Here is a 26,819-nt window from a genome sequence, read left to right on the forward strand (position 1 = left end):
CCAACAAAGGCTATTTTCATAAGAAAACTCTAATTCATTTCAGTTCCTATTTGATTAGAGGCAGAAGAAAAGAAGCCCTTCGGTCAAAGCCCCAGAGGACTGTTTTTATTCAATCCTTTTCAATAGGGCTTTATTGCTCTTCTTTTCAAAAGCTGACGGGGAAAAGCTTTTAGAGTTAAACATTGACGAAAAATTATTGGGCGGCTGTTTTTTTGTGCAATAACAAACCCCTTCAAAAGGACACTGAGCTCTTATCCTTCCATCCATCCCTCACTCTCCTTTCTCTTTCTTTTTGGCAAATTGTAAAGCCTGGAAATTAATGACAGACAGTAGCAAAAGAGGGAGAGAGAGCAAAAGAGAAAGAGAGAGACAAGCTCAGCCACAATGCATGTCAAATCTAAATGATCACAGGCTACTGAATAGACCCAGGGGAAGAAAGGAAAAGACAGGGTCTTAGAGGAGTGTGTGCGTATGTGCATGAGTGTGTGTGTATAGGTTGGTCAAAAGCTAATTGATTCAATGTCCACAGAGTCCTGCTGTCCCTTTCACTCGGGCCTTCAAAGACAGCTATTATACTTCACTGTCAGTAACAGTGGAGGAGGTATTAATACCTGGCCTGACACTTGGAGTCAAATAGAGGACCATTACACTCTACAGGTGTGATTAGCTTTGGCCCAAACTGTCTACTTCCCTGACGACTCGGCCCTGAGCCCCAAAAACCAGCACGGTTTACGGGAGAATAGGAAAGGATCCAATGTTGCAAAAAAAGGATGTGAACAGATCATTTGTATTGTTCAGCTGTTCAAAGGGTCCACATATTGTTTGCAGTTTTTTTCCCCAAAGACATTCAGTGGTTCTTGGCGATGGGTGATGCAGACAGTTGTCTTCTACATAATGTCAGCATCTCAAATGAAAGCAGTGCTGCTGTCTTCTAAACTCAATAAGGTTGGGGGGAAAAAAAACAGAGAAAAGAATAGAAGTGCACAAAAATGAAAAGGCCAGCCTGGCATTTATCTGTGGGTTTTATCTATACGCTAAAGGATAAATTGGGATAAATCAGGGCTTCCTTTTATCTGGAGGTCATTATGCCCCTTTGTATTTATGCAGGAATATTTAACGGGAGACAAAAGGTGACTTTCTCCTTATTCATCCGCGAACAAGGCAATGCTGGCATTCTGAAAAGGCTGACATTTGAGCTTTTTGCCAACACCAGCAAAATTATATCCTTTCCATTGTAAATCAATGAAGTAGAATCATCGCCCACAAAGGGCCTAGATTGCCTTGTCACTGTAATAGGTCCTGGTGCATGCGCAACCTTCATGCAGCACTGCTGCAAGGGGAAGAAAGACAAGGGCACAAAGTCATCCTCATCATCAGCCTCTCTTACAGGAACAAACGTTGGAATTTTTCCAGCTTAAAATTTGGCCTTATTTTTGACATGCTGCAGCTCACACAGTGACAATGCAGATCATCTGGAGTTTGCTGCTAAGATTCTAGACTGCAATACATTCTCCAAAAATCCTAAACACACACACAAAGAAGAAAATAACAAGCAGATATCTTTATTTACATAATTAATTTGTGGTAACATTGGCAACATTGTACAAGGGCAGCCATCTGGAGGTCAAGGAGACTCCTTAATGAATACCTACAGAGTTCTGATGAGGTTATTCTTGTAGGAAAGTCAGTTAGATGCAGATCACAGTCCTCAGTGAGCACTTACAGAAAGATCAGTCCATAAATAAGGATTTTGCATTTGTCTTGTCTTTACATGCTCTAGTGCAACTACACTACAACATACAGGGCATGGCAAAATTGAATTTTCCACATGTTAAAAATATGGCAAGTTGAAGCAAGGTCAACACAAATATTCACAAAACTGTCACCAAAGATTTGTTTGTTATTCAATGTGACATTTGATTCATATCTATATTTAAGTTGTCAGCATGAGACTTGCTTTGAAATATAACTGAATAAGTCATTATGTGCAAAACTGCAGCTTATTTTGTGGATAACAAAGGGAAAAAAGAACAATTGCTGAGGCCCATATCTCTCTGCTATTCACAATGTACATGTTTCTGTACAACAGTGGTACCGTATGTAGTATTTCTGAATAAACGTTCACAATTAAAATAATGCAGAATAGTAAAATACAAAGACTTCTCCTGTTTCATTGCAGAAGCTAAAGTGAACCAGGGATGGTTCCTTTAGGCTTCTTACTATACCACCACCAGGGAGATCTAAAGACTGAGAGGACAATTCACCTCCTATTAGGGTAAAACTGTAACACAATAAGTTCTCTCCCAGCGTAAAATTGCTTGGTCATGTTAGTCATGAGGTTGCATGGTCTCTTAGAAGGTGACTACAGATTTAAGGGTTAAAAAAAGAATCTTCAAAATATTTCAGCTTACAATTTGCATGATTCTATGATTCAACAGTTCAACAACTAAGTATTATGTATTCATTCAACAGTACAACAGTGTTTCAGTTAATTCAATCAAATCATATTGAAATCATGTTAAAAAGGAACGCTGGTAAATTCTGCCCTTCAGAAATAACTTGAATTTCTATTAGAAACTAAATAGAAATCACAAAAAATGCATTAACACATCCATTTCTACATCACTGATTGTTAATTGGTTATGAAAATAACAAAGCATAACATTGGAATGCTTTAATTAGGTAGTGTTCTCAGAAATAAATAATGCTGGAGTATATGATAAATCTGATGAGACTTCATGCTATAAGATTTCGATTTCTCTCTGTGATCAAAAATAATAAATAAATAAAAAATAATTCAGCATGAGCAAAGAAGGGGGGGGGCACGTACCTCAGTACCTGAAAGGTTTCATGAGGAGTCAACAGTGAGTCATATTATAGATATGTGAAACTTGACCAAGCCCCACAAATCATATATTTGAAATCAAAGAAATCAGTCTTTAAAAATTAATAATAATAATAATAATAATAATAATAATAAAAATAAATCATCATCATCATCATCATCATCATCAACCCATCAAATTTGTTTTCAAAATCAGTCACACAGTGAAACACGTACAGATATAAAAACAAGTCATAGCGATCTCATAAATTGGTCTCATCCCAGGAGGGGTCATTCATATTCTTTAAAACTTTCCGTACAATCCTTTCCAAGTCTTTGCGAGCTCTCTGCTCCTCTTCAAGAGATCGTTTCATTTTCTTATTGTCCTGTTTGTAGATGAAATCATATGACTACATGGATACATATATATAATAAGAGATTAATGTACATTCAAAAATGTATGGGAGAGGCAGAGAAGTCCACTGAGGAAAATATTTCCAGCACTTACCTGTTTAAGCTCTTGCACTTCATCTCTCAGAGCATAAACAACATCTACCAGAGTCCTGTAATATGAATTACAATGGAAGATACCATAAAAATATACTTCACAGTATATGAATGTTAAAAATACCCCTACAACAAGATTTAGTATACCTTGATCAGTTGAATAAGTTTTAAGAACAAGTGAGAAATAAAGCATTTATTCTTACTTCTCCTCCATAACTGTCTGCCCGTTGCTCTTCATCTCCTCCACAATCATTTTCTCCTCAGCCGGAACGATCAGTGCTGGAGCAGTGTCTCGCCGCTGTCCTGTTCCGAAAGAAAAGCCAAAGCCCTGCAGTTTGGTTTCTGCACATCGCCATGTGTTGGACTGACTGGTAAGATCAGTTAAAGAGACAAAGATGCTAAGAAACAGTGATTTGACTGGATCAGACGTCCAAAGAACTGTGCATGAGACAGGAGTGAGACAAGTTTGTCATGCAGAGAGGGAACATCGAAGACAAAAGAGAGAGGACCAACAAAAAGTTCCTTATTACACTTTCATTCTATGTGAAAAACAGCAAATTCTAGTTACAGATGTAACAAAAAGGCAGAGGTGATATAAATTATATTTAAAGAATAAGAATATTACATATTCACATTAAATTATTACACAGGTACTGCCCCAGAAAGGACAAAATATTGTACAAAAAAAGTCTAACAAAGCCAAGATTTATTGAAAATGTATATTACAATGAGTGTGATCTGCATTTATATTTATATATATATATATATAACACATCAGTAATATCTTCATTTCAAACCACGTAAACATCACTGACTTCTGATTTATACAGAGAGCTGGAATACCTGCACAGTACAACAGACAAAAGGGCAGTAAGTTCGTCCATTTGGTTCATGTTTTCTTGTCTATTTTTTGTTTTAACCACAGAATAGAACTTGGTCACAAGGAATACTACACAACATGAAGAGTTATAGTCTTGTTTTTTTGTTCAGGTACTAACATTGTAATTGGCAAGACAGATTTCTCTTTTACCTGAACACTCTTTTTCTCTTTTTACCTAAACACCTCATACATAAAAGAGGAAAAGTTCATCTTTACTTAAACACTACTGGTATTCACGGCGCCTCATATTAGTTGCAAAGAAGCCTTCAGTTCCAACAACATACCTGATTTAAACTCATTCAAAGGAATTCATGAACTGACATTAAAATTCAACAACTTTTGGCAGACATTCATACCATATGTAGACACTTTTTATGAACATACATGTTATATATAAGCTTTTAAATGTCAAAATAAATTCAAAATGCATGTTCTGTACAACCTAAAAATAAATACATAAATATAAGACAGAGATACAGAATAATCCACTAATACTGTCCAAAGTAATAACTCATGATCTAGTTTTTCACCAAAGCTTTTTTTTCATGACATTTAACTCTTCTATTGTCTTGCATCCTTTAAACACTGAAAATGGAATTTTTGTGCCCGACGCTTGTCCTAAGTAAACAAAGCCATTTTTCAATAATACTTCACATCTAAAATAAATGACAATGCTACAATATTTACAAAGTCTGAGATTTTACAGTTTTTAGCAGGACGAAATCGAGATTGATTCAAAAGATCCACAAATTACTTCTTATTACTCTTAATGATGAAATACTAGTTAGCATAGAGGGAGAGAAAGGCATGTTCCCCAATTATTACATGAGGGGACATCAAAAACACAGGCAAAAAGGGGCTTGAAGTTGTCAAGGCAACAAGGAACTGCTTTGGATAAGTGCACAAAAAGGACAAAAAAAACTGAGCCAGGAGTGAGGTTCAATACAGGCATGTGAACAAACAGATAAATAAATACAATAAATAGAAAATATAAATAAATACATAAATAAAAAATTAATAAATAAAGTAAACTGAATGAAGTTAAATAGCAGTGGGGGGGGAGTTTAGTTCTGGTGGGAGATGTACGAGCTGCAGCTCTTACGGGTAACGGAGCCCATCCTGTAAGAATGGGCTGTCCATATACTGTCATAGTCCGAGTCTTCTGATAGATCCGATGTGGCCTCAGGCCGTGAAATGCTGCTGCGGCGACCCAGAGAGTCCACGCTGGACTGATCCAACACGTGGTTATGCATCAGGTCAGTACCCTGCCATGCTGATACAGGTGAAGGGCAGGCCGGTCACAGCAGGAGATGATAGTCCAATCATGAATGAACAGTGGGCGATTTCCCCACAAGACACGGGCGTGTGTTTGCAGGGTGATAAACCGTATGAATAAAAAGAGAAGGGGGGGGGGGTATAAAAAAAACAATAACCAAGTGGGAGAAATCATGGAAATGTATTATGGAAATGGGAAAAGGTATACATACGAATGCGCAGTGGTGAAAGTACCCAAAAGAGGATTAGATAAATGAGCAGGGGATTAAGGATGAATAAACGAATGACGCCAAAAAACAAAAATGAGTGAAGAGGAAAGAGAAAGAGAGGATATTGTTACCACAGCCCAAAGAATGATACTGTTAAGATCAAGTAGACCCAGGTTTATGCAGCATTAGAGACATATAGAAAGAACATCTAATAAGAGAGCATGTGAGTAATCTTACTTGAGTTTAGAGTCTGTCTGGTTTTGGCACTCGTACAGTAGGCTTCGATCACTTTCAGGATCTGAGCATCTTCCTCCAAAGCTACAGTACCTGTTCCAGTTAGAGAGCATTAGAGGAGCGTCTCCACAGTAATTCTTACTATCACTAGCATCAGCAAACAGGCAAACTTACTCTTCCTCAGTGCAAACTCCTCATCAGACGGCTTCCTCTCAGGCTTTCGCTTCGGTAGCAGCTTCTTCATACTTTTAGGACTTTTACTGAGGTCCTGAAAGAATAGTAAGAGAAACAGAGAAAGTGGGTGAGTGTGAGGGAGAGGGAGATACTATGAATGAAGAAGACTATTTAAGGCAGTGGTTTTCAAATCTAGTTCTGAATGAACTATGTCCTGTAAATGTGAGTATTTACCGTGCTCTAAATACACCCACTTCAACTGAAGAAATTTTTAAAGGTGCAGTGGTTTAAGATAATTCCTTGAGTAGAACATACACTGACCTCTTTATAGCAAAGTGCAGCTGATGGTCTGAGTGGAGGCGCAGGTCGCAGGCAGCTAAGGCTCCAAGGCTTCTGGGTTTTGGGCGGCTCCAGGGGACCCCACATCATGGTGCTGTGCGGGGCTCCATGAGAGGAGGGGTGGGGGAGGGTGTGGTAGGCAGGAGCCACAGTCAGTCCCCGGCTCTCTGCGTGTCTGGACGGTGTAAGAGGGTGAGATGGGAGCTGGAGGATTACAGTAATGAGAAAGAAGTGTTATCTTAAGCACAGGAGCAACTGTTTTGGTAAATTCAATACAAAACGTATGCCATTTTGGACAAAATGTGTTTCACCTAAAACGTAGCACAAAAAGTGAAGAGGCAGATCTACTGTTGTGCACCATCGCAAACCACCTACTCCAATTTACCAAGGCTGAAAGTAAACACTGACTTGATAATTATGTGTCCTATTTAACACCTGTAAAAAGCTTGTCCTATTTTTGACTGTCTTTGTTGCTTAGTTGTTTTTTTCCCCTGATTGTGGCAGCAGTGTGTAAAATTCTTGATTGTTTTTTTTTTTTATTATTAAGGCAAAATAATGACTTATTACAATATATTTCGACTTAGTATATTAAAATAATGTCTTTTGTAAAAATATTAACTCGTCAAAATAAATGATACTTTCTTGAAAAGTAATAATTCTTAATAACAAATTATTTCGTTATACCAAATCAAAATCTCAAGAAGAGATTATTTTGAGAAAGACTGTTATTCTGAGATTCAAAGTCAAATTTTCAACATAACATACTGCTAGAAACAGAGGGGAAAAAAATTACAAAAACTATTATTTTCCTCCTACCTGGTTTCCATACAAAGAAAAGACAAGTAAACCTGGGATTTATATCAACAACAATGATGTACCTGAGTTCATGTGCACAAACGTTCTTAGTAGATAACCCACTGAACTGAGGGGATCCTGAGTGGCCTAACTGTCTAAGCGTTGGGCCGATCATCAGAAGATTACGAGTTCAATCCCTGGTGATACTACAGCCATCCATGGCCAGGAATCCAAGAGAGCACAATTGGCCTCGCTCTCTCTGGGTGAGCAGGATGACTCTCCCATCTCCCCCCATCACTCAGTGCAATGCTAGCCAGCGCAGGCATCTCTTAGCTGACGTAACAGAACTGGCAGTTAGCATTCTCCTCCAAGCAAGTTTAGCTGTCTAATGATGTTGGCGGCAGTTCAAAAGGTGCGGTGGCTGGCTTCACGTGACTCCGAAGAAGCTTGTGTTTGTCTTTGACCTCCTAGCATTTGTGGCAATCGGGGCAGTCCACTAACTAGCAAGTGGAAATGGATATGCCCAAATTGGGCAGGGAAAAAAAAAAAAAAAAAAAAAAAAAAAAAAAAAACACCACACATGACCACCACAGCCCTTAATAGAGTTTGTCTAATCAAACACTCACCGTGTGGCAGGGCACTGTGAGAGGCTTCATGCTGGGCGCTGTCATGGTGGTGTGTTTGGTCTGACGGTTCAGGTGCTCCAGCCAGTCCTGCTGATCCTGCTTGTTAAAGCAGACAACCTGCAGCCTTTCAAACATGCTTCCTGCAAGGATGAATAAAACACACTAAACAAACCAGCTCAGTTCCTGCATTCATTTCAGTCATATAAACACATTAAAAACCTCCCTGCTATCTTAACTTAAAATAAAAGAAATAGTGCAGGTTTGTTCTCACCCGAGAGCTCAAAAGCATTTTTGTGGCTTTCACAGTCCTCTAATGGAGTTACTGTCATGCCGCTCAAAGGTAGCTTGCCCTGAGAAAAAAAAGGGAAAGAAAAAGAAAAAAAAAAAGGACATTTTGTCTTTACACAAAGCAAGCAAGGACCTTTAATGTCTATGATGAATAGCAAGGCTATGAGTGGATTTGCGATATCACTGCTTATTTGAACATGTTGTAGTATGTTTTTGAAGGTGCTTATTTGCTGACCTGGTAGATGAAGCCACTCATTCTTGGGCTAGCCGAGAGAATAAGTAGAACATGTGGGAAGAGCATAAGATAACGTTCGTTCCTCTCCTGAAAAACATTCATCGCTGCCATTAGACTTTTTCCATACATGACTAACCACACACACACACACACACACACACACACGTCACATTATTAGGTACACTCTACACTTGTATCTACACTCATTGTCCATTTTGTCAGCTCCACTTACCATATAGGTACACCCTGTTCTTCAATGGTCAGGACCTCCTCAGGACCACCACAGAGCAGACAGTAATCCACTCATACCAGCACAACACACACTAACACGCCACCATCATGTCAGCATCAATGCAGTGATAATAATGATTCAACCCCCAAATAATACCTGCTCAGTGTTGGTCTTCTGGGGGTCCTGACCACTGAAGAACAGGGTGAAAGGGGGCTATCAATATATGAAGAGAAACAGCTGGACTACAGTCTGTAACTGTACCACTACCCAGTGCATAGACCATGTGTCACAAGACCAGTTCTTCAGAATGTTTGGATGGAAAAGATCTTTATTTATTAAGATCGCTATCTCTTCATGACTGAACTTTCAGTTTCTCTTTTGTCTCTTTTTGTTGACTAATGCATTATTTCACAGCGGCTTTTCCCTGCACCTCAAAAGAGCGCTGTTAGTGGAAGGGGCCGCACACACTTCGCACAATAAGCTGTGTATACTGAACGTTAAATTCAGGCGCATTGTGGGGGGCATGCTGCAGTCGTATTATAGCTCATTCTGCACTACGGCTGCACACGTATAACAGAGGCCTTATTAAGGCTTTGTCACCTGGAAACTGTCCTAGATATACTGAACACAACTGTAATACATCCATGGTTTTAAAAAAGACAACAATATTTATTGATAATTTTGTCCTGATTCATTGATTTTTCAAAACTGTTTATCATCCCAGCCCTACTTAAGAGAATGCATAATTCATGAGCACAAATTACTGCCAATATAACCAATACAAGGGCAGCTTTGGAGACTATTTCACAAGACTGTATGGGAGAGATAGTGCAGTCTTACCTCACAACCATGGTTCTGTACCATGGCCTGACTCATGTAGAGCACAGAGCCCAGAGTCTTGATGTCCTCCCCCTCCCACAGCCGAATGGACTCAGTGAGAATCTGAAGCTCCAGCTCCTTACGCTTCCGCACCTCCTGACACTGGGCCTGTAACCATGGAAACACAGTGTGAAAAACAGGCTGGTTACCATGGGAATGGTCCACACCTGACTGGCAAGGCAGAGCACCAAGGCGTCAGTGTGTGAGCAGAGATACAGGGAGCACTACGTAGCATACTAACAAGGAGTTCACAGTAAAAGCTGTAGCATAGAGGCCACTTCAATTTCTAACTCACAGAAAGATTCTTGAATGCAGTCATACACTTCTGAATTTCTGTCCGATCTGGGTGACCTTCCTGTGGAGAACCAAACGAAGAATACAATAGCACCCACTTTAATGCTTACCACATAAATAATAAATACACAATCATGAAGATGATCAATCATGATCATGAAGATGTAATAGAGTACTGAGTTTCTTTCTTACCTCCATGTGTCTCTCTAGCTCTTTCAGCAGTGTAGGGTATTTGTCTAGTCTCATGAAAGGTTTGCTAAGGCCTGTCGTCAGAGTGATGATGCCTGGAGAACTGGCCCCTCTCCCCTCCATAAACTCTCCTAGATCCTCACTATTAAACAGATACACACAAGAAATGCTGTTTAAGGAATACTTGTGGAATTTTTTGACATACACGTAGCGCAGACAGCAGTGGTGTACCTGTGATCAGTCAGAATGTTGACAGCTGATGGATGGTTGGAGCAATAACCCATATACAGAGCTCTCATTTTGGGCATGAGGTTCAGGAAGAAGCCTCCTACTTTCTGCTGCAGCTCAGGTAGTCTGAACACAGAGAGAAAGCGTTTGATTAGGTCTCAATTCTCACAATTTCCTTTTGTCACTCAAAGTTTCACTAAAACATTGCTAGGCACTTGTGGTAGATGTGGAGGTAATAAGAGGAACCATGTAAGTCAGTATAGTGTTCACAAGAGTCCAAGGTGTCAGAGCATACACAATGACCAACACAATTTCACTACTAAACAGCAAAGGAACTTGCCACTATCTTCAGCAAAGGAACAAGATAGTCAAGGCCCTCATTTTTTCATTTCTGACAACTTGATTTGCAACAAGAACATGCTTGTTCTTCCCCAAACTTCACTGCAGTGGTCCTGACTATTTAGGCCTACATACATTTTTAGCGTACAGATAGAGCAGAATTCCAAACCTACTGAACTGTTTTCCTGTAGAGGTCAGTATAAGCACAACAAAGCTCTCAGAATGCTAGCCTTTTTAACACAATACAGACCTCACATGCATTTAGCTGACCTCGTCTATAGCTATCATCAAATCGTTAGTTCAACATATACAATTGCATGGAAAAGTTTGAACACCCCTGGTCAAATGACATCCTTTCATGATTTTCTAAGCAAGAATAAGTTAACACATCCTCTGCAGACAAAACACTTAAATGTGGGATTTTCTGAAAATTTCAGTGCACAATTTCTATGTATTTGCTGAGTTTAACACAATGGAAAAAACATGAAATATAAAACCTGACCAATTTTATGTTTTATTGTTTTCCATTATATTACATTCAGCAAATAAACAGTAGTTGTGCATTAAATATGCAAAAGCGTGTTCTCTGTAGAGGATGTACCAACTTCTTTTTACTTACAAAAACAACAAAACATGTAATTTGAGTAGAGGTACCCAAACTTATGAGCTTTATTTGAGCCAAGTGTTTTAGCACTTCAGTCATAAATTATCAATGGATGTTAAGAGCTGATTATTAACACTTACTTGGTGCAGTCCTCCAGTGACTGGACAAGGGTTTGCTGGAAGGTGCTGATTTCCTCCAGGTTCCCCAGAATGACACTGATATCTGCAGGGCTAAGTCTAAGGTGGAATGAGGGATTCCCAGCAGGAGTGATAAAAAATAGAGAGAAATAGAGAGAGAGAGAGAAATAGAGAGAGAGAGAGCGAGAGAGAGAGTTATAGATAATTGTGGGTAAACCAATTATAACAAGATAATCCAGGATTACACAAGATCGGTAATATACATGGCAGATCTATTATTTGCGTTTGCTCTAGCTAAGCTCTAATTAACAGCCATCTGCCATCCTACAATCAACTGTGAGAGAATGTCATGTAAACCATGTGAATTCAAACAATATTCAAATGCCTCCTCCACATTCTAATTACGTGTAAATACAGATCATAGTACAGGCAATAAGAAAGGGCATTATAAAATCCTGTATGCATTCAATTTCCATCAGTACATGAGGGATCATTAAAACAGCTGACACAAAAAGGAGGTGGGGAGGGATAACAGAATGGCTTACTTCTCTGTGTTCTGTAGTGGTCTCAGGTAGATTGACAGTAGATTCTGAAGATCCTTCGAGTACTCCGTTTCTGTTTCTAAAATGTTTTGTAGCACCTGTTGTAAGGACAAACAGACAAAAGCTATTTTTTTGTATTTTATACCTTAGACAAGGTCCACTTACAGTGCTGTGAAAAAATATTTGCCGCTTCTCAGTTTCTATTTTTGCATAGTTGTCACACTTGAATGTTTTCAAACTACTTTTAATAATAGCCAAAGATAACCCAAAATGCTGTTTGTAAATTATGATTTCATTTATTGAAGGAAAAATGCTGTTCAGCCCTACCTATCCCTATGTGAAAAAGTAACTGCTCCCTTAGCTACTAAATCAACCGGTTAACCAAACTGAATTGACTAATGGGTTCAATTTCACTGGCGACACCCAGGCATGATTGCTGCCAGACCTGTTGAATCTAAACATCATTTAAATAGAACCTATCTGGCAATGTGAAGCAGGCTAGAAGCTCTTAAAAGGCAGCACATGATGCTACATTCTAAAGAGATTCAAATACACATGACATTGAAATCTACTAGTCTGGAAAAGGGATACAAAGCCATTGCTAAGGCTCTGGGATTCGCGAATCAGCCATTATTCACAAACGTAGAAAACCTGGCACAGTGGTGAACCCTTCCAGGAGTGGTCGGCCTACCAAAGTTTCACCAAGAGCTCACTGATGACTCATCCAAGAGGTCACAAATGAACACAAACGAACATCTAAAGAACTGCAGGCCTCACTTGCCTCAGTTAAGGTCAATGTATATGATTTTGCAAATCACTGCTGACCAAAAAGAACACAAAGACTTGTCTCGCATTTACCAAAAAACACCTAGATGACCTCCAGGACTAATATTCTGTACACTGATAAGTCAAAGGTGGAACTTCTTGGAAGACATGCTTCCTGTTACATCTGGCGTAAAGCTAACACCATATTCCACCATAAGAACATCATACCAACAGTCAAATATGGCGTGGTAGTGTGATGGTCTGGGGCTGCTTTGCTTCTGCAGGATCTAGACGATTTCTCATAATTGACGGCACCATTAATTCTGCTCCGATCAGAAAATCCTGAAGGAGAATGTCTGCCTGGCAGTTTATGACCAAAAGTTCAAGCACAGTTGGGTTATGCAGCAGGATAATGATCTAAAGCACAGAAGCAAGTCCACCTCTGAATGGCTCAAAAGAAACAAAATTAAGGTTTTGGATTGGCTGAGTCAAAGTCCTGACTTGAATCCCACTAAGATGTTGTGGCAAGACCTTAAACAGGCAGTTCATGTTCAAAAAACTCTCCAGTGTAGCCTAATTAAGACAATTCTGCAAAGCAGAGTGGGCCAAAATTCCTCCACAGTGATGTAAAAGACTCACTGCTAGTTACTGCAAACGTCTGACTGCAGTTGTTACTGCCAAGGGTGGCGCAAACAGTTGTTAAGTATAGGGGGGGCAATACATGGGTGATTTAGGTTTTGATTACATTTTTATTTTCAATAAATACAATGATCATTTAAAAGCTGCATTTTGTGTTTACTTGTGTTGTCTTTTTCCTACATTAAAATTAGCTGGACAATCTGAAACATTTAAATGTGACAAATTAGCAAAAATAGAAGAAATAAGGTGAGGTGCAAATACTTTTTCAAAGCACTATGATATTTTTGTGGTTTCTTATACCGAAATTAGTTGCAATTCATGCCACACAAACATTTCCAACCTCTCTTTATCCTTTGTACTGTGCTTTTAAGACTAATATATGTAAATGACCTCTATTCTGATTGGCTACCCTGTATTGTGCCTCATTGAAAAAGTAGTTAAAAGTAGTAAAAGTCACTAAAACAGTCCTTACCTCAACCTGAATGCTCTGGCCTAATCTTAATGTACTTAATAGGTAAATATATTTGAATGGTTTTGAATTTTGTGACCTGCGTTTTTGTGTTTTGCATTTTTCATGCCATTTTAAAGCTCAGCAAAGTCAAGACAAATGAAAGTAATAACCAGGGCAGACATGAATCGCCTTTGGTAGCTGACCTCAGTCATTCTCATGCCTTAACTACTGCTTAAAAAGTGGAACAGTCACACTGTCAAACAGTCTTCATCAATTTTCCAGCTCTCTAAATAAATAAACAGCACAAAAATCATCACATTTTGGGATATGCTTCTAGAGCTATTGAGCTTTTATATTAAAGAATCTATAAAACTTGATTCCTACATCTCCCAGTGTTCATTTAGATTGTTACAGCTAGTGGGGGAGTGGCTCTTTTAGAACCCATCATATACAATGGACTGTTCAGCCAGGTAATTTCCATTTCTGTGGAATTAACAAAAGTTTTTATTTTCAGTAGTCAGTATGCCAACTTATGCTGTTGAAAGGAGCACATGAAAAAAATCAGCCTTTATCACACACAGCTGAAAGACTGTGAAAGAGGTAACAGTTAAAAAGTCACTGCTGCTATAAATAACCCAAACTGCATTTGTGCTGAGAAACATTCATATGTACTCAAAACACAACAGTTTTGTCATGGCAGCCCTTTGCGATGTGTTTCTCACAAAAACTCAAGATTACACTGAAAAAAATGCAATCATGCACATCATGCCTAGCCTGACGTCAGTTTAAATTTCAATCACAAGACATTACACCGACTCATTTACCTACAAAGACTCTAGGAATAAACACACAAACAATAATAAATCTGTAAGAAGTGCACAGAATATAGCAGATATTAAATGGAGATATATATATATATATATTATTATATATATATATATATATATATATATATATATATATATATATATATATATATATATATATATATATATATATATATATATATCACTCCATTTAATATCCACCTCCCAAAGTGAAGAGCTGGCACTTTCTTTTTTCAACAACCAGGAGCAGAGGCACACATTAAAATGCCCAGAAAAAATCTTAGCCAGACAGAACTAGGACAAGCTTACATAAATGTCCATCAAAGCCCTTAGGCAAGTGAAACTTCACCATTAGAACAGTCAGCTACCTACATATCACAAACTCTGCTCTTGAAAAGCCTGTATTTAGGCTGGTTTTAATATTCCCTATTTCACTCACTCGACAATATAATAATATTAATCAGGTTGCAAATTCAACTTTCATGAAAACAATAACAACAAAATTTAAATATTAACATAATTAGTTGTGAAAGTTTGCAAGTAACAAAGGAAATAATTCTCACCAGGTTGTAGTATGTCTTGCTGAGAGCAGTTGTATCAAAGCCTTTCGGGGGACTTTTAAGTGTTCCAGATTTGGGAGAGACTTGTTTGTCTGCGATTAAGCAAAAGAACACAATCAGGTCTTCAAAGTGAGCTCAAAATTTATCTAAGCAAATCAACAGTCAGCTACATGTTCTAGTTCAAGAACTATAAAACTTTGTTGAAGAAAAAAGCATTTAGGCTGTTTTCACATGACTGACACTTGCCACAACCTTTGACCTCTCTGACGTAGTTGCTTGGAAACCATCCTGTCTTTCCATTGAGGGAACCCTCCCACCATCCCCCCTCCTCCGTGCGGGTGACATTAATGATGTCACCCTTGTTGAAGGAGAGCTCATCCTCATTGGTCTGCTGGAAGTTGAAGCGAGCTTTCACCACCAACTGGGCGTTACTGTTCTCGGTCATATCCTAAAGCAAAAGACAAGACAAACTTTAACGTTTCTGTTATAAACAAAGACATTTTAATTGCTGTTACCTTTAATACAAAGTGTAAAGTTGTTTTAAGATGCAGTTCTACTGATAATGATATCAAAGCTTTATCCTGACTTCTGCTACCCACCAGGCTTCGGAACTGGTTATGGAGCAGTTTAGATGATCGGCCCAGTGAGGTCTGGGACACCAGGGATTCGAAAGACTTGATGCGGTGGGCAGAAGAGTGGCGCGTGCATACAGAGTCACTGCCAACGCCGATATCTTTACCAGTGCAGGAAAACAAGAGAGACTCAGACATAGTGAAAGGTGCTGACTACAGCACATGTACCATGTACTTAACAGTGAATAAAACACTTTAATTTAACAATACATCATAATCCTCTAAAATTATTAAAAGTTAAATAGCGATGGTCGAGTACTTACTAACAGTTCAAATAAGCTATATTTTAAAATATAACAGCTGAAGTTACTCAGGTGGTTTCTAGCAACAGGATGCCTGTGATGTTAGTGCGCAGTCAACCTGCTACCAAAGTTCACACTGCTAACATCTGACAGTTCCTTTCAGTGGCCGGCAGGCAATAAAATATTTAAATAGTAGAAGTTCTCCATCCTTGAAGAATGTTTGCCTATCCTGCATTTCTCTGTTTAGCTCACCTGCAGTCACTTTGTTCAGTGCAACCAGTGTAGTGAGGACTTTGCTAAAATTCTGGCCTTGGAGTAGGTCAGTAGGCTCAAACGGCTACAGAGAAAGGAGAAACAAATCTGTATTAATATGAGTCTTTTAACCTTCACACAGAAAAGAAATTCACATCAAGTCCACACACAGTATACTGAATTCAAGTCATACGTAGTACTGTGCAAAAGTGCAAAAAAGAGGTCACCCACTGTTTATTTAATTTTTAGTCAAAATAGCCATTAAGTACAAGTTATTATATTCTAATAAGTTATTGCTATATTTTAGGAGATCTTTCTGAGGAGATTAGATATAAGATAATGCGTTTGTATACGGAAGAGGAAAGTCAAAGTAAAATACATGAAAAAGCAGGAGTTTCTGAAAACTCTGGTAGTTAAAAGAAATATTACAAGATATAGAAAAAATAGGACTCCTAATACACTTGGTGGGTCATCAAAACTGTCACCACCAGAAAAACAGTACTTAAAGCTTTCTTCTTTGGGAAAGAGGAGAGAATCATGCTCCACTCTTACTTCAGATCTAAAAAAATCCACAAGTGTTCCTGTCCAAGATAACTCAAGAATATGGGTCTTAAAGAACGTGTAGCTGTCAAGAAGCTGTTACTGAAAAAAGGAAATAGACAAAAACAAACAAAACAAACAAGCTGCTGGTGTACTCAGAACAATGAACTGACCATCCTAGGGGATTACTGAGACTGCTTAGATCGTGAGAAGCAAAAAATGCAACCAAATTGTAAGATTGATATTGAAAGTGTGGAAAAATATCCCTGCAGATTTTATTGAAAAACTGAAAGCTAGTCTCCTCAAAGAAGCTGTAATAAGGCAAACGGTGGAGACAAAAACACTGCAAATTCCTTGCTTCTGTGTAATTTTCAGTTAAATGTATGTTTTCTGTCTCTTCCCTGACGCTGAAAAATGAATAATTGTGCTTTGTGGCTGTTTTGACTGGAAATTAAAAGAGTCTCTGACTTTTGCACAGCATTGTAGAAAATTCAAACAAAACAAAATTCAACAACACAAAACTAATCCATTTGAAAGAAAACACAATGCAATTCAATTACTTCAGTTATTTAAACCAATGTGTACAGGTTCTCAGCAGTTTCAATGACTCATAAAGCACACAACCAATTTGCAAGAATTCTATTTTACAGAGGTGTATGAGCAAAATGTGGGATGTGGACTTTATAAAGATTAGTTAGTTTCGTCATACACCAGCCAGCCCACTCACTGTCTGCTGTGGCTATTTCAGCGCTCTTACCAGCAGTGTAATTTCACTATGTCACATTCATATCATACTCCAGAGCCAAGCTGGCTAGGCTGTGTGTTAATCACCGGTCACTGCTGTCAATTTAACTAGCAACCAACTGCTAGGAGTCAGTCACTGATCTTTTAAATCTCAGTAACAGCATTTCCTGCATTACAGGCACTTCATCTACAAAATCTAATAAGAACGATTTTATTGTGCAACCACAAACCTGGGTTTGTAAAGCTAGGCGTTATGCTCCATGTCTCATTGGTTATAAAGGAAAAATCTAATATTTCTGTTCTTTTGCCAGTATTGACTGTTGATTAGATGGAAAATAATGGCTAGTTTTGAAAGGGCAGTGATTACCATGGACAAGTCCCAGAGCACTTCCCTTTTACTTTCCGCTCTGATTACAGATATGCCTGGGGAGAATGAGTGAGCTGTGTGCATGTACACATACACATGTATGTCTGCATTACCAGCCAGTGTGTCTGCTATTCTGTGTGTGTTCATCGGTGTTGCCCCAGTTACACAATTACATTACATTAGCTTCCAAGTTAACTTCCAGTGGTCATCCAGGCCAGCAAAATCACTCAAAAATGTACTGCACCAAATCAGACAATCAATTGGTCTGAATCTGCACTACAGAAAGCCAATAAAGACATGCAGCAGAAAGCAACAACAAGCAAACAAGCAACAACAAGCAAAGTCAGTTAATCTAGTAACTTGGATAAAATAATTAACTCCAACACAAACTTCACCGGATAGCATAGTTGACATATCTGAGAGTTAAAATTAAAATGCAGTTGCTCCATGTTTCTGCATTAGGAGGTTTGTAAAGTGGAGTAACTGCTGTTTGAGAAGATTAGTAAGCTGTCCTGGATAAATTACAATTTTATACGCCAGAGAATAAGCAGCTTTTGGCACCAGGGCTCAAGCAGTCATGTGTATGAAAATAAGAATTCAAAATACAGAAACAGAATACTGAAATACTGACTAATACTGACTGACAAAGTGATATGCAAGTAGGATGAACAGTACAGAGCAATGTCAGGCCCAAATGAACAAAGAAAGTAACTAGCCATGCCAGACACCTTACCTGAGGACCAGAACTATGTTATGGTAAGTGTTTAGAGAGATAATCTTGGATATACTCAGAAACAACTGTTTAAAAAGCTTTTTGCATCAGAGTGAACAGACTATGGTAGTGATGGCAGCAGCAGTTTTCACTAGCTGGACTGTTAACTGTGCTCAGCTGGGATCTAACACAGCAGCAATCATGCAAAGCCCAATGCACTAGCCCCTCAAACACGGTCTTCAGAGTGGACAAAGAGGGGCTTGTGCAGGCATGTCCCAGCTGGACATGGGCAATGCCAGGGCATCTTTCTGTGAGCACTCTACTGTAGGATGTGAGGAGAATACTGCAGTATCTTACTCACATGCTGCACAGTTAAAAATGTAGCAGCTACACAGAGGAGGCACAATCAGAATCAATGGGCCTACAAATATACATTTGTAGAGTGTCACTGTGACTAAAAGTTACTCATTAAGAGAAGGATGAAAAAACAAAGCAATGCCTGCATTACTAAAGAAATTATGCAAGCTATCAATTAATTTCCATAAAAAGCATTCAAAGTGTTTTTGCTGAAAGCCACCAAAAAATAAATTCACCACTTGCTTTTGTGGTCATTACACAGCTAGCACAGGATATCCCACATGTGCTCACACACTAGACGAATTCTCTTCTCAGTGCACTTGCCTCCTATAGCTGGGCTTCATCCAAAACCATCTGGCTCCATAATAAATGCGCATAATTCAGTATACTCCAATCTGGCCCTTTGTATTTCACCATGAAATTTTTAGGCGTCCTATATCCAAACAAACACTGGGAAAGGATTTCATATAACAGACTGCAGGTATATTTCACAATATCTAATTACACAAACTCTACCTAAGTAAATGGAGTAGGTCCAGCTAGTTATTAAAATGTCAATGTTACCACATCTGTGAAAATAAATGCATCAGCCAATGTCTGCAGCAGACTATTATTATTGGTGTTTCTGCACTTAGGAGGATATTCTGAGCAGTACAAAATAACCCCAAAAGAGCTCTTTATTAAACAACAAGCTAAATCTGAAAGACATGGAAGGTGCAGCCTTTCTGGAGAGTCACTGTTAATGGGCTTTTGTAAGTATGTTGACAGGGACGTCAATACTCTGATTTAGGAAGATATCTGTTGTTATTTGACGACAAATCACGATCACAGAAGCAGAAGCGTAACTATGGTGAACCAGATGAACCAGAAGAAGCCAGGTTTTAAAGGAGGCTGCTACAGAGTCCACATATCATATCAAATCCGTATCAGAGGGACAAAGCATCACATGAATGAACAAAGCACGGCTGTTCATAACCAAGACATTATCAACTTCAATAATAACAATAACAACAGTGAGGTGAAAATATCTTAACAAAATGTAAGAGCACTTCACCAATTTGTAATGACTTAATATACGATCTCTACACGTTTCTGTTGTAAAACTATAGTTTTGTAGTTGCTTTTCGTAGCGACATGCTAAGCGTAACGGTTGAGCCTCCTACAGTCAGTCAGTCAGTCAGTCTTAAGTCTCCTTTGTTGATTGTTTTTCCACAGAGCACCATTCGCCCGTTTGTCTTCTTAAAGTTGCAAAAAAGCAGGCCTGAGTGGCACTTTATTGCTTTTAGTGTGTATAAGAGCATCAGCTTACCTCGACACGAAACGCAGCGCAGCCCTTCAGAAACTCCTTTATGTTGCTCAGGCACTCGCTGTCGCTTTTGGGGTCGTGAAAAATCTGAGAGGGAGAAACAACAACACAGTGAGGGGAGTGGGCGAGCGAGTAAGCCGAGGTCGAGCCTTTCTCCCTCTTTAGCTTCTGCGGAATGAGGAGTCTGAACACTGGCTGGACATGAGTGTAAGGAGGCGAGCTGCCCAGAGCCCGACCAGCAGCTTCAGCCTGAACCAAACACACACACACACACACACACACACACACACACACACACACACACACACACACACACACACACACACACACACCGCGGGAAGAGAGAGCAGCAGAGACCGGAAATGACGACCAAGAGTGGGCGCAGGGCACCGCTGATCTGGCGGGCAAAATAAAAACACTGGTAGGATTTCTCTGGTCAATAAGCAGTCTCTAAACTAGACTCGGCAATTAAAGGAGCATTTAACGGCCTGCTAAATGGCCTAAATAATTTGATATGCTGTTATGTAAGGCAGTATCCTTTAGCGCAGAGAGACGGAACCCCTCAGACTCATCAGCCTGACAGAATTCAGGATTTATATCGTTTTATCGTGTGTTTGTTTGTCAGTGTTCTCTCACTACAATACCCAAAATGCATTACGCAAGTACGTCATACACCCCCCGCAGCCATAAAATAATCCACTCGAATTCTATTCATATATAAGTGTGATGGTCAGCTTTCTAGCAGTAACTTTAAAGCTATCTGTCTTCAGTTTGCATTCTCCAGAAAGCAAAAAATACCAAAAAAATAAAAAATAAATAAATGTCTGCCCTCAAGTATCTGCCCCAAATCACTTGTAGTTTTTTAAAGGCTCTTCCCACCTTCAAGATACATTATCAGAAGGGAGTCCTAATCTGTGTTCAAAACTGTGCCTTATTCACTATATTGCACTAACATTATTTTGGGGTTCAGCCTTTTTGTAGTGGTGTCCAAAACAGTAATGGGCAAACCTGTATGACGTAGCCTAGTGTCAAAACTCATTAACCACAATCACACATGTCTGTTCCCTATAATAGTGCTCTAAATAGTGATCCAGATTTTAGAATGTAGAGGGTAGTGATTAGGGGACCATTTCGGACATGGCGCTAGTCTTTAACACTTGTGAGATTATTGTAGCGGGCAAGCATGTTTACAACAGATGTAGGAATGGTTAAATAATTTGTTTTTGATCACAGTATCTCTTTAGAAAGATGTGTGGACCCTGCGTTTAGCTCATTAGCCTAAATGTTCACTAGAAGTCCTCTTAGTGCAGGAGGACAGTGGCTGGTGTCTGTTTTGCTTCACTGTGATAAGATTTGATAAATCATTCACTGTAAGATGGTGGATTAAGATTTAGATACGCTGTAGGCTGTAGTCTTCCAAAATATATATATATATATATATATATATATATATATATATATATATATATATATAGATAGATAGATATTATTGTGTTGGTATAAATTCCTGCATATTAGCCTTGTCTATATTTAGGAATGAACACCTGTTCTCCAAATAAAGTTATAAATTTTAGATAGTTAAGCTAGTGAATCTGTCAAAAAACAACACTGTTACTTACTTTTTCAGATTGTAGTAGTAGATTGTAGTAACAGGCCAATTAAAAAAATAATGAAGTATTAGCAATTGTAAGCCTTCAGGATGACTTCAATAATACATCTTACCTTTATGAAAAACAATAATAATTACATATAATTACATAATACCTTCATATAATCTTGTAGTACTGTTTTATTAATCCATTATAGATTTGTGGGTTCATGTAGTAAACAATAGTATTTTTATCTACTATAGGATTCTTATAGGAATCCTGTAAAAATCCTGTAATATTACTTCTTTTTCATTAAGGAGGAAAATCAGGCCACTGAAATCCATTTGTTATACAAACTATATGAACAAAACATTTAGTGGATGAATCATTTAGAGACTGTTGGTGGATTGTTAGTCAGGAAGCAGTTTCTAGAGTCCTGTCTATGAATTTGAATTTCCTTGGTTAGCAAAACAAATCAATGCAATTCAAATGTTTGTGTCTAAGATAGTAGCAGAAAAACATATATTTTTATTTGTGTTTCTTTCTTTATTTATTTTTATTTATTTAAATAGACACTTCAGTTGTTCTATATAATAGCCCTTCACATATATATAGTCACATATACTTCACAAGTGAAGTGTGCTTTTTGCATGTGTTTGCAAGTGATTGCACAATTTTTTTACCTTTGCACACAATTTAACAGGTGATCACATTTTTTCACGTGATAACACATTTGTAACATTTTTGCATTTTGAGTGTAGAAAAACCACGTGTTTATGCACATGTGGTATTCATGTGTTTTTTTCTATTTCTTCATTAGATTCACTATTTTTTTAACTTTAGCATTTATTATATTTTTTCCCTCATCAAAATTAATGAAGTATTAATTCTTTTCCATTCCTAGAACCTCTTATATACACTCACCGAACGCTTTATCAGAAACACTACACTAATACTGGGTAGGGCCTCACTTTGCTCTCAAAACAGCCTTAATTCTTTGTGGTAGGGATTCCACAAGATGTTGAAAACATTCCTTTGAGATTCTGTTCCATCTTGACATGACTGCATCAGGGCAATTCCTGCAGATTTTTCAGGTGAGCTTTCATGCTGTGAATCTCTCGTTCTACCACATCCCAAATTGGATTCAGATTCGGTGACTGTGAAGGCCAATGAAGAACACTGAACTCATTGTCATGTTCATGAAGCCAGTTTGAAACGACCTTTTGCTTTGTGACATGGTGCATTATCATGCTGAAAGTAGCCATTAGAAGATAGGTAAATTGTGGCCATGAAGGGATGCACATGCACAGCAACAATACTCAAATTAGCTAGGGCATTAAATCGATGATTGATTGGTGTTAACAGGCTCAAAGTGTGCCAAGAAAACATTCCATACACCATTACACTACCTCCACCAGCCTGGCCAAATTCTAGGCCTGCTATCTGTGTGCCTCAGCAGAAATCGAGATTCATCAGACCAGGCTACGTTTTTCCGGTCTTCAACTGTCCAGTTTTGGTGAGCCTGTGCCCACCACAGCTGTTCTTGGCTGACGGAAGAGGAATCCGACATTGTGCTGTTGTAGCCCATCCACTTCAAGATTTGACGTGTTGCGCAGTCTGAAATGCTTTTCTGCTCACCACAGTTGTACAGAGTGATTATCTGAGTTAACATAGCTTTTCTGTCTATTCTCAAACAGTCTGGCCATTCTCTGTTGACCTCTCTGATCAACAAGGTGTTTCTGTCCACAGAAGTGCCGCTCGCCGGATGTTTTTTCTTTATTGCACCATTCTGAGTAAACTCTGGAGACTGTTTTGTGTGAAAGTCTCAGGAGGTCAGCAGCAACAGAAATACTCAAACCAGCTCATCTGACACCAACAACATGCCACAGTCAAAATCACATTTTTCCCCATTCTGGTGGTTAATGTGAGCATTGCCTGAAGCTGCTGTCCCATATCTGCATGATTTTATGCACTGCACTGCTGCCACACGATTGGCTGAACAGATAACTGCATGAATGGGTAGGTGTACAGGTGTTCCTAATAAAGTGCTTGGTGAGAGGACCAAAAAGGGTGTATTGTTATGAATCAACGAACCTTTCTTAAGCACTATATGGAACCCTTTTTTGCTAAAAGTGAAGGGTAAGTTGGGGGGGTGTAGATCACGTAGGGCCTCCAGATTTTCAGAATGTACCCTGTTTGCGCGCTGGTGTCTCAGTGCTCCTTTGTGCTCCTCGTGCTGCAGTGTAGTGGTTAAACAGATTAGCGACACCACAGCAATACACACACTTAATAAGGTGTCAGTTCAGCCTCAGCCTTAGCACGAGCTCCTTCAAACACTCACAAAACACCAGAGATCGGCTTTTAATATATCGCCACTTCCAGCACACAGATCATACACAGCTCGATCTATACAATATGCGTTTTTAATTATTCGCTGCACCTGTTCTTTTCGGTCGCTTTGCAGTTTAACGACGGTTCTCTTCCTCAAGCGGGATAAATAACTACGATCATCAGTAACAGATGTCCGCGATGTTCATAATGCGATTTTCTAGCATGTCGTTCTTCTATAACTAGACAGGATAATGTAGGTTAATCTATCGTTGCCCAGCCGGCCTACCTGGCGGTCAACACACAGAGGCCTATTTTTCATAACAGAAACGTAAGCAGAAGCACATACAGGCCTGCAGGACGCGGCTTATCAGCGTGCGTGTGTTTTCGCCGCCGCTGCTGGTAATACAGCGTTAATATAGCGCGCACAACACACGACGAGCGCGCGCTGTTCGCTGTCAATGTTATGGACCAAATGTGAGGCGGGTTAGCCCATAAAAGGTCCAATACACTGGCCAGATGTGAGACAATGTGCCATGGGCGCTTCGTGTTGTCTAAGCGTTAGGTTATAATGAGAGAGAGAGAGAGAGAGAGAGAGAGAGAGAGAGAGAGAGAGAGAGAGAGAAAGATGGAGCGGAGGCGCTTACTTTCTCGGTGGAGCCCGGGCGCAGGCGCTCCAGTAACCGGCACAGCACGACCCCGTCCTTTAGCGCGCTCTGCAGAAACCCGTCGGGGTCCGACACCGTCTTTTTGGGCGACTCCAAGACCCCGAGCGTGATGAGCCATGTCACCGTCTGCTCCGCTGGATTCATGCTCGCACTCGTCGGTTTCTCCTCCAGCCGTGTGTTTTTCTTTTTTTTTCCTATGGAAAATGGAAGCCGCGGTGTATCAGCCAGTAGCCGCTGAATGAAGCACCATGTTCTTCCTCCATCAGTGAGAAGGCGCCGCAGTGCCGCCGGGCTGCAGCCTGTCTCCGGCTGCCTGTTCCTTCGCCGTGTCTAAAGCAGATTGACGCTCTCGTTTTCGCTGCTGTCAGTCCGCCGCTCACGGGAAACCCACCACTGCGCTGCACTCGACCTGCATCGTCTGCCACTTCGCATCTTCCGGCAGATGACATCACTCCCACAGGCCGGCCTGCTCGACCACTCCGCTCTGGAGGCACGTCTGCATGTTCACAGCCTCAGTGTTCAGGATTTCACACCTACAGTCTATTCACACGACAAAGACAGACGTGATGAACAGTCTGCTGGTGCGGGCTGAAGAAAACACCTGTCAAGCTACGGGCTAGTATTCGTGTCCACTGCACAGCAGCCCGGATGCAAAACTGGCCCTATAATTAAAATTAATTAATTAATTAATTAATAAACAGAGCGAACAAGTATAGGCCTACCAGAATAAACAGATTCACTCTTCCTGCCCTTATTATACAGGTCTTTTTTGTTTTTCTTTTATTGATCCTTCTGCACTTCGACAGCTGTCCGCAAGGTGGTGCTGTGTAACCTACTATTATATACTGGGACATTAGACACTAGGCATGCGGTCATAAATATTATTTCGATTAGCTTTATTTTGTGTTGAACAGCAGCAAATTGTCTAATGCTAAATGTGCTGTGTTGAATGTAACAGGCTGAGGCGTTTTTAAGTGAAAAACATCCATAAAAGCGTCATGGAATCAATGCCTGAGAAAATCCCTTTCAGTACAGTTTATGCCACTGAGTCTACGGACAATACCTGCTTAAATCTCAAATCAACCTGGACATAGGCTGAATGGTGATTGAATCTATTACTTAAAGAAAATAATTAAAAGGGATTTAAAAAATTAAAAAGTCGTTCAGAGTGGTTTGATGTGAAATAGTTCACTGTAGAGAAACTTACTGACTCAGATTTCTTTACAGTGGTGGTGATAGGAACGATGTCTGCAACACAAATACAGCCATTTGTTTACTATATAGTGTAATTTACATGCTACACAGAACAACCAGTGATTTTACATTAGGGGCTATTTTGCCTTACAACTCCTCTCCACCATGAAAGGACAAAAAAATTGCTTTTAGGCCAAAACTTTATCTCAAAACTGAAACAAAAAAAAAATCTCAGGCCCATGCAGCATATTTGTGAATATTTCATTTAATAGCTGTCTGTGAGGGGGCATTTAGAGGCATTAAACTTTTTAGACGCCTGGTTCCTATCACCACCACTGTCAACAGTTCTGACTCTAGAACTGAGCGTTTCACATCAATCTGCTCTGAATGACTCTGTTTACATTTAATGATGCAGAAGTTTTGAAAAATCATTGGAATTCCCTTTCACACTATATCCTTGAAAGGAGTCTGCAAACTAGCACTCTCGGTTTGATGTAAATTTGATTCTAAGATGAGAAAAGTGAATGAAGTGCATAATAAATAATTTACTTTATCCAAATGTATACACCGATTCCACATAAAATATACTTAACTGTATTACAACTACAAAATGATTGCCCAAAGTAAGTCATAATGATGTAATATTGTATTTGTGTGAAGATGAAGTTTGAATCAAGCAAATACAGTGCATTACTTTTTTCAGTGCACAGCATCACCTGACCAGCTACCTAGAGGAATCTAAGGTCCCAGCGGGTCACCATGGATACCAGTGGAGGTTCAAGGAGAATCTCTGGGGTGTTGAGGTGGGAGAGCTTG

At 39.4% G+C, this 26,819-nt stretch overlaps 1 protein-coding gene across 7 annotated transcripts; it reads right to left on the bottom strand.

Annotated features, from left to right (window-relative positions):
* Window positions 1-1,561: 1,561 nt before the first annotated feature.
* On the bottom strand, window positions 1,562-25,220 carry arhgef7a (Rho guanine nucleotide exchange factor (GEF) 7a). Of its 7 annotated transcripts, none has more exons than XM_036556900.1 (22): window positions 24,789-25,220; window positions 20,228-20,311; window positions 16,199-16,283; window positions 15,672-15,805; window positions 15,319-15,520; window positions 15,076-15,164; window positions 11,834-11,928; window positions 11,292-11,387; window positions 10,212-10,334; window positions 9,984-10,122; window positions 9,793-9,852; window positions 9,459-9,605; window positions 8,387-8,473; window positions 8,135-8,213; window positions 7,864-8,003; window positions 6,425-6,646; window positions 6,104-6,197; window positions 5,933-6,022; window positions 5,314-5,484; window positions 3,535-3,634; window positions 3,333-3,387; window positions 1,562-3,210 (listed from the first exon to the last, which is right to left on the bottom strand). In XM_036556900.1, exons 1-22 carry the CDS (start codon window positions 24,951-24,953, stop codon window positions 3,088-3,090), a joined length of 2,580 nt encoding a protein of 859 aa, XP_036412793.1. In that variant the 5' UTR covers window positions 24,954-25,220; the 3' UTR covers window positions 1,562-3,087. The 7 variants fall into 7 exon arrangements, with proteins under 7 accessions (XP_036412793.1, XP_036412734.1, XP_036412424.1 ...); XM_036556841.1 differs by having other exon boundaries at window positions 15,313-15,520; XM_036556531.1 differs by lacking the exon at window positions 5,314-5,484 and having other exon boundaries at window positions 1,562-3,234; window positions 15,325-15,520.
* Between the last annotated feature and the right edge of the window lie 1,599 nt (window positions 25,221-26,819).

Source organism: Colossoma macropomum, unplaced genomic scaffold, assembly GCF_904425465.1.
Source record: "Colossoma macropomum unplaced genomic scaffold, Colossoma_macropomum, whole genome shotgun sequence".
NCBI lineage: Eukaryota > Metazoa > Chordata > Actinopteri > Characiformes > Serrasalmidae > Colossoma > Colossoma macropomum.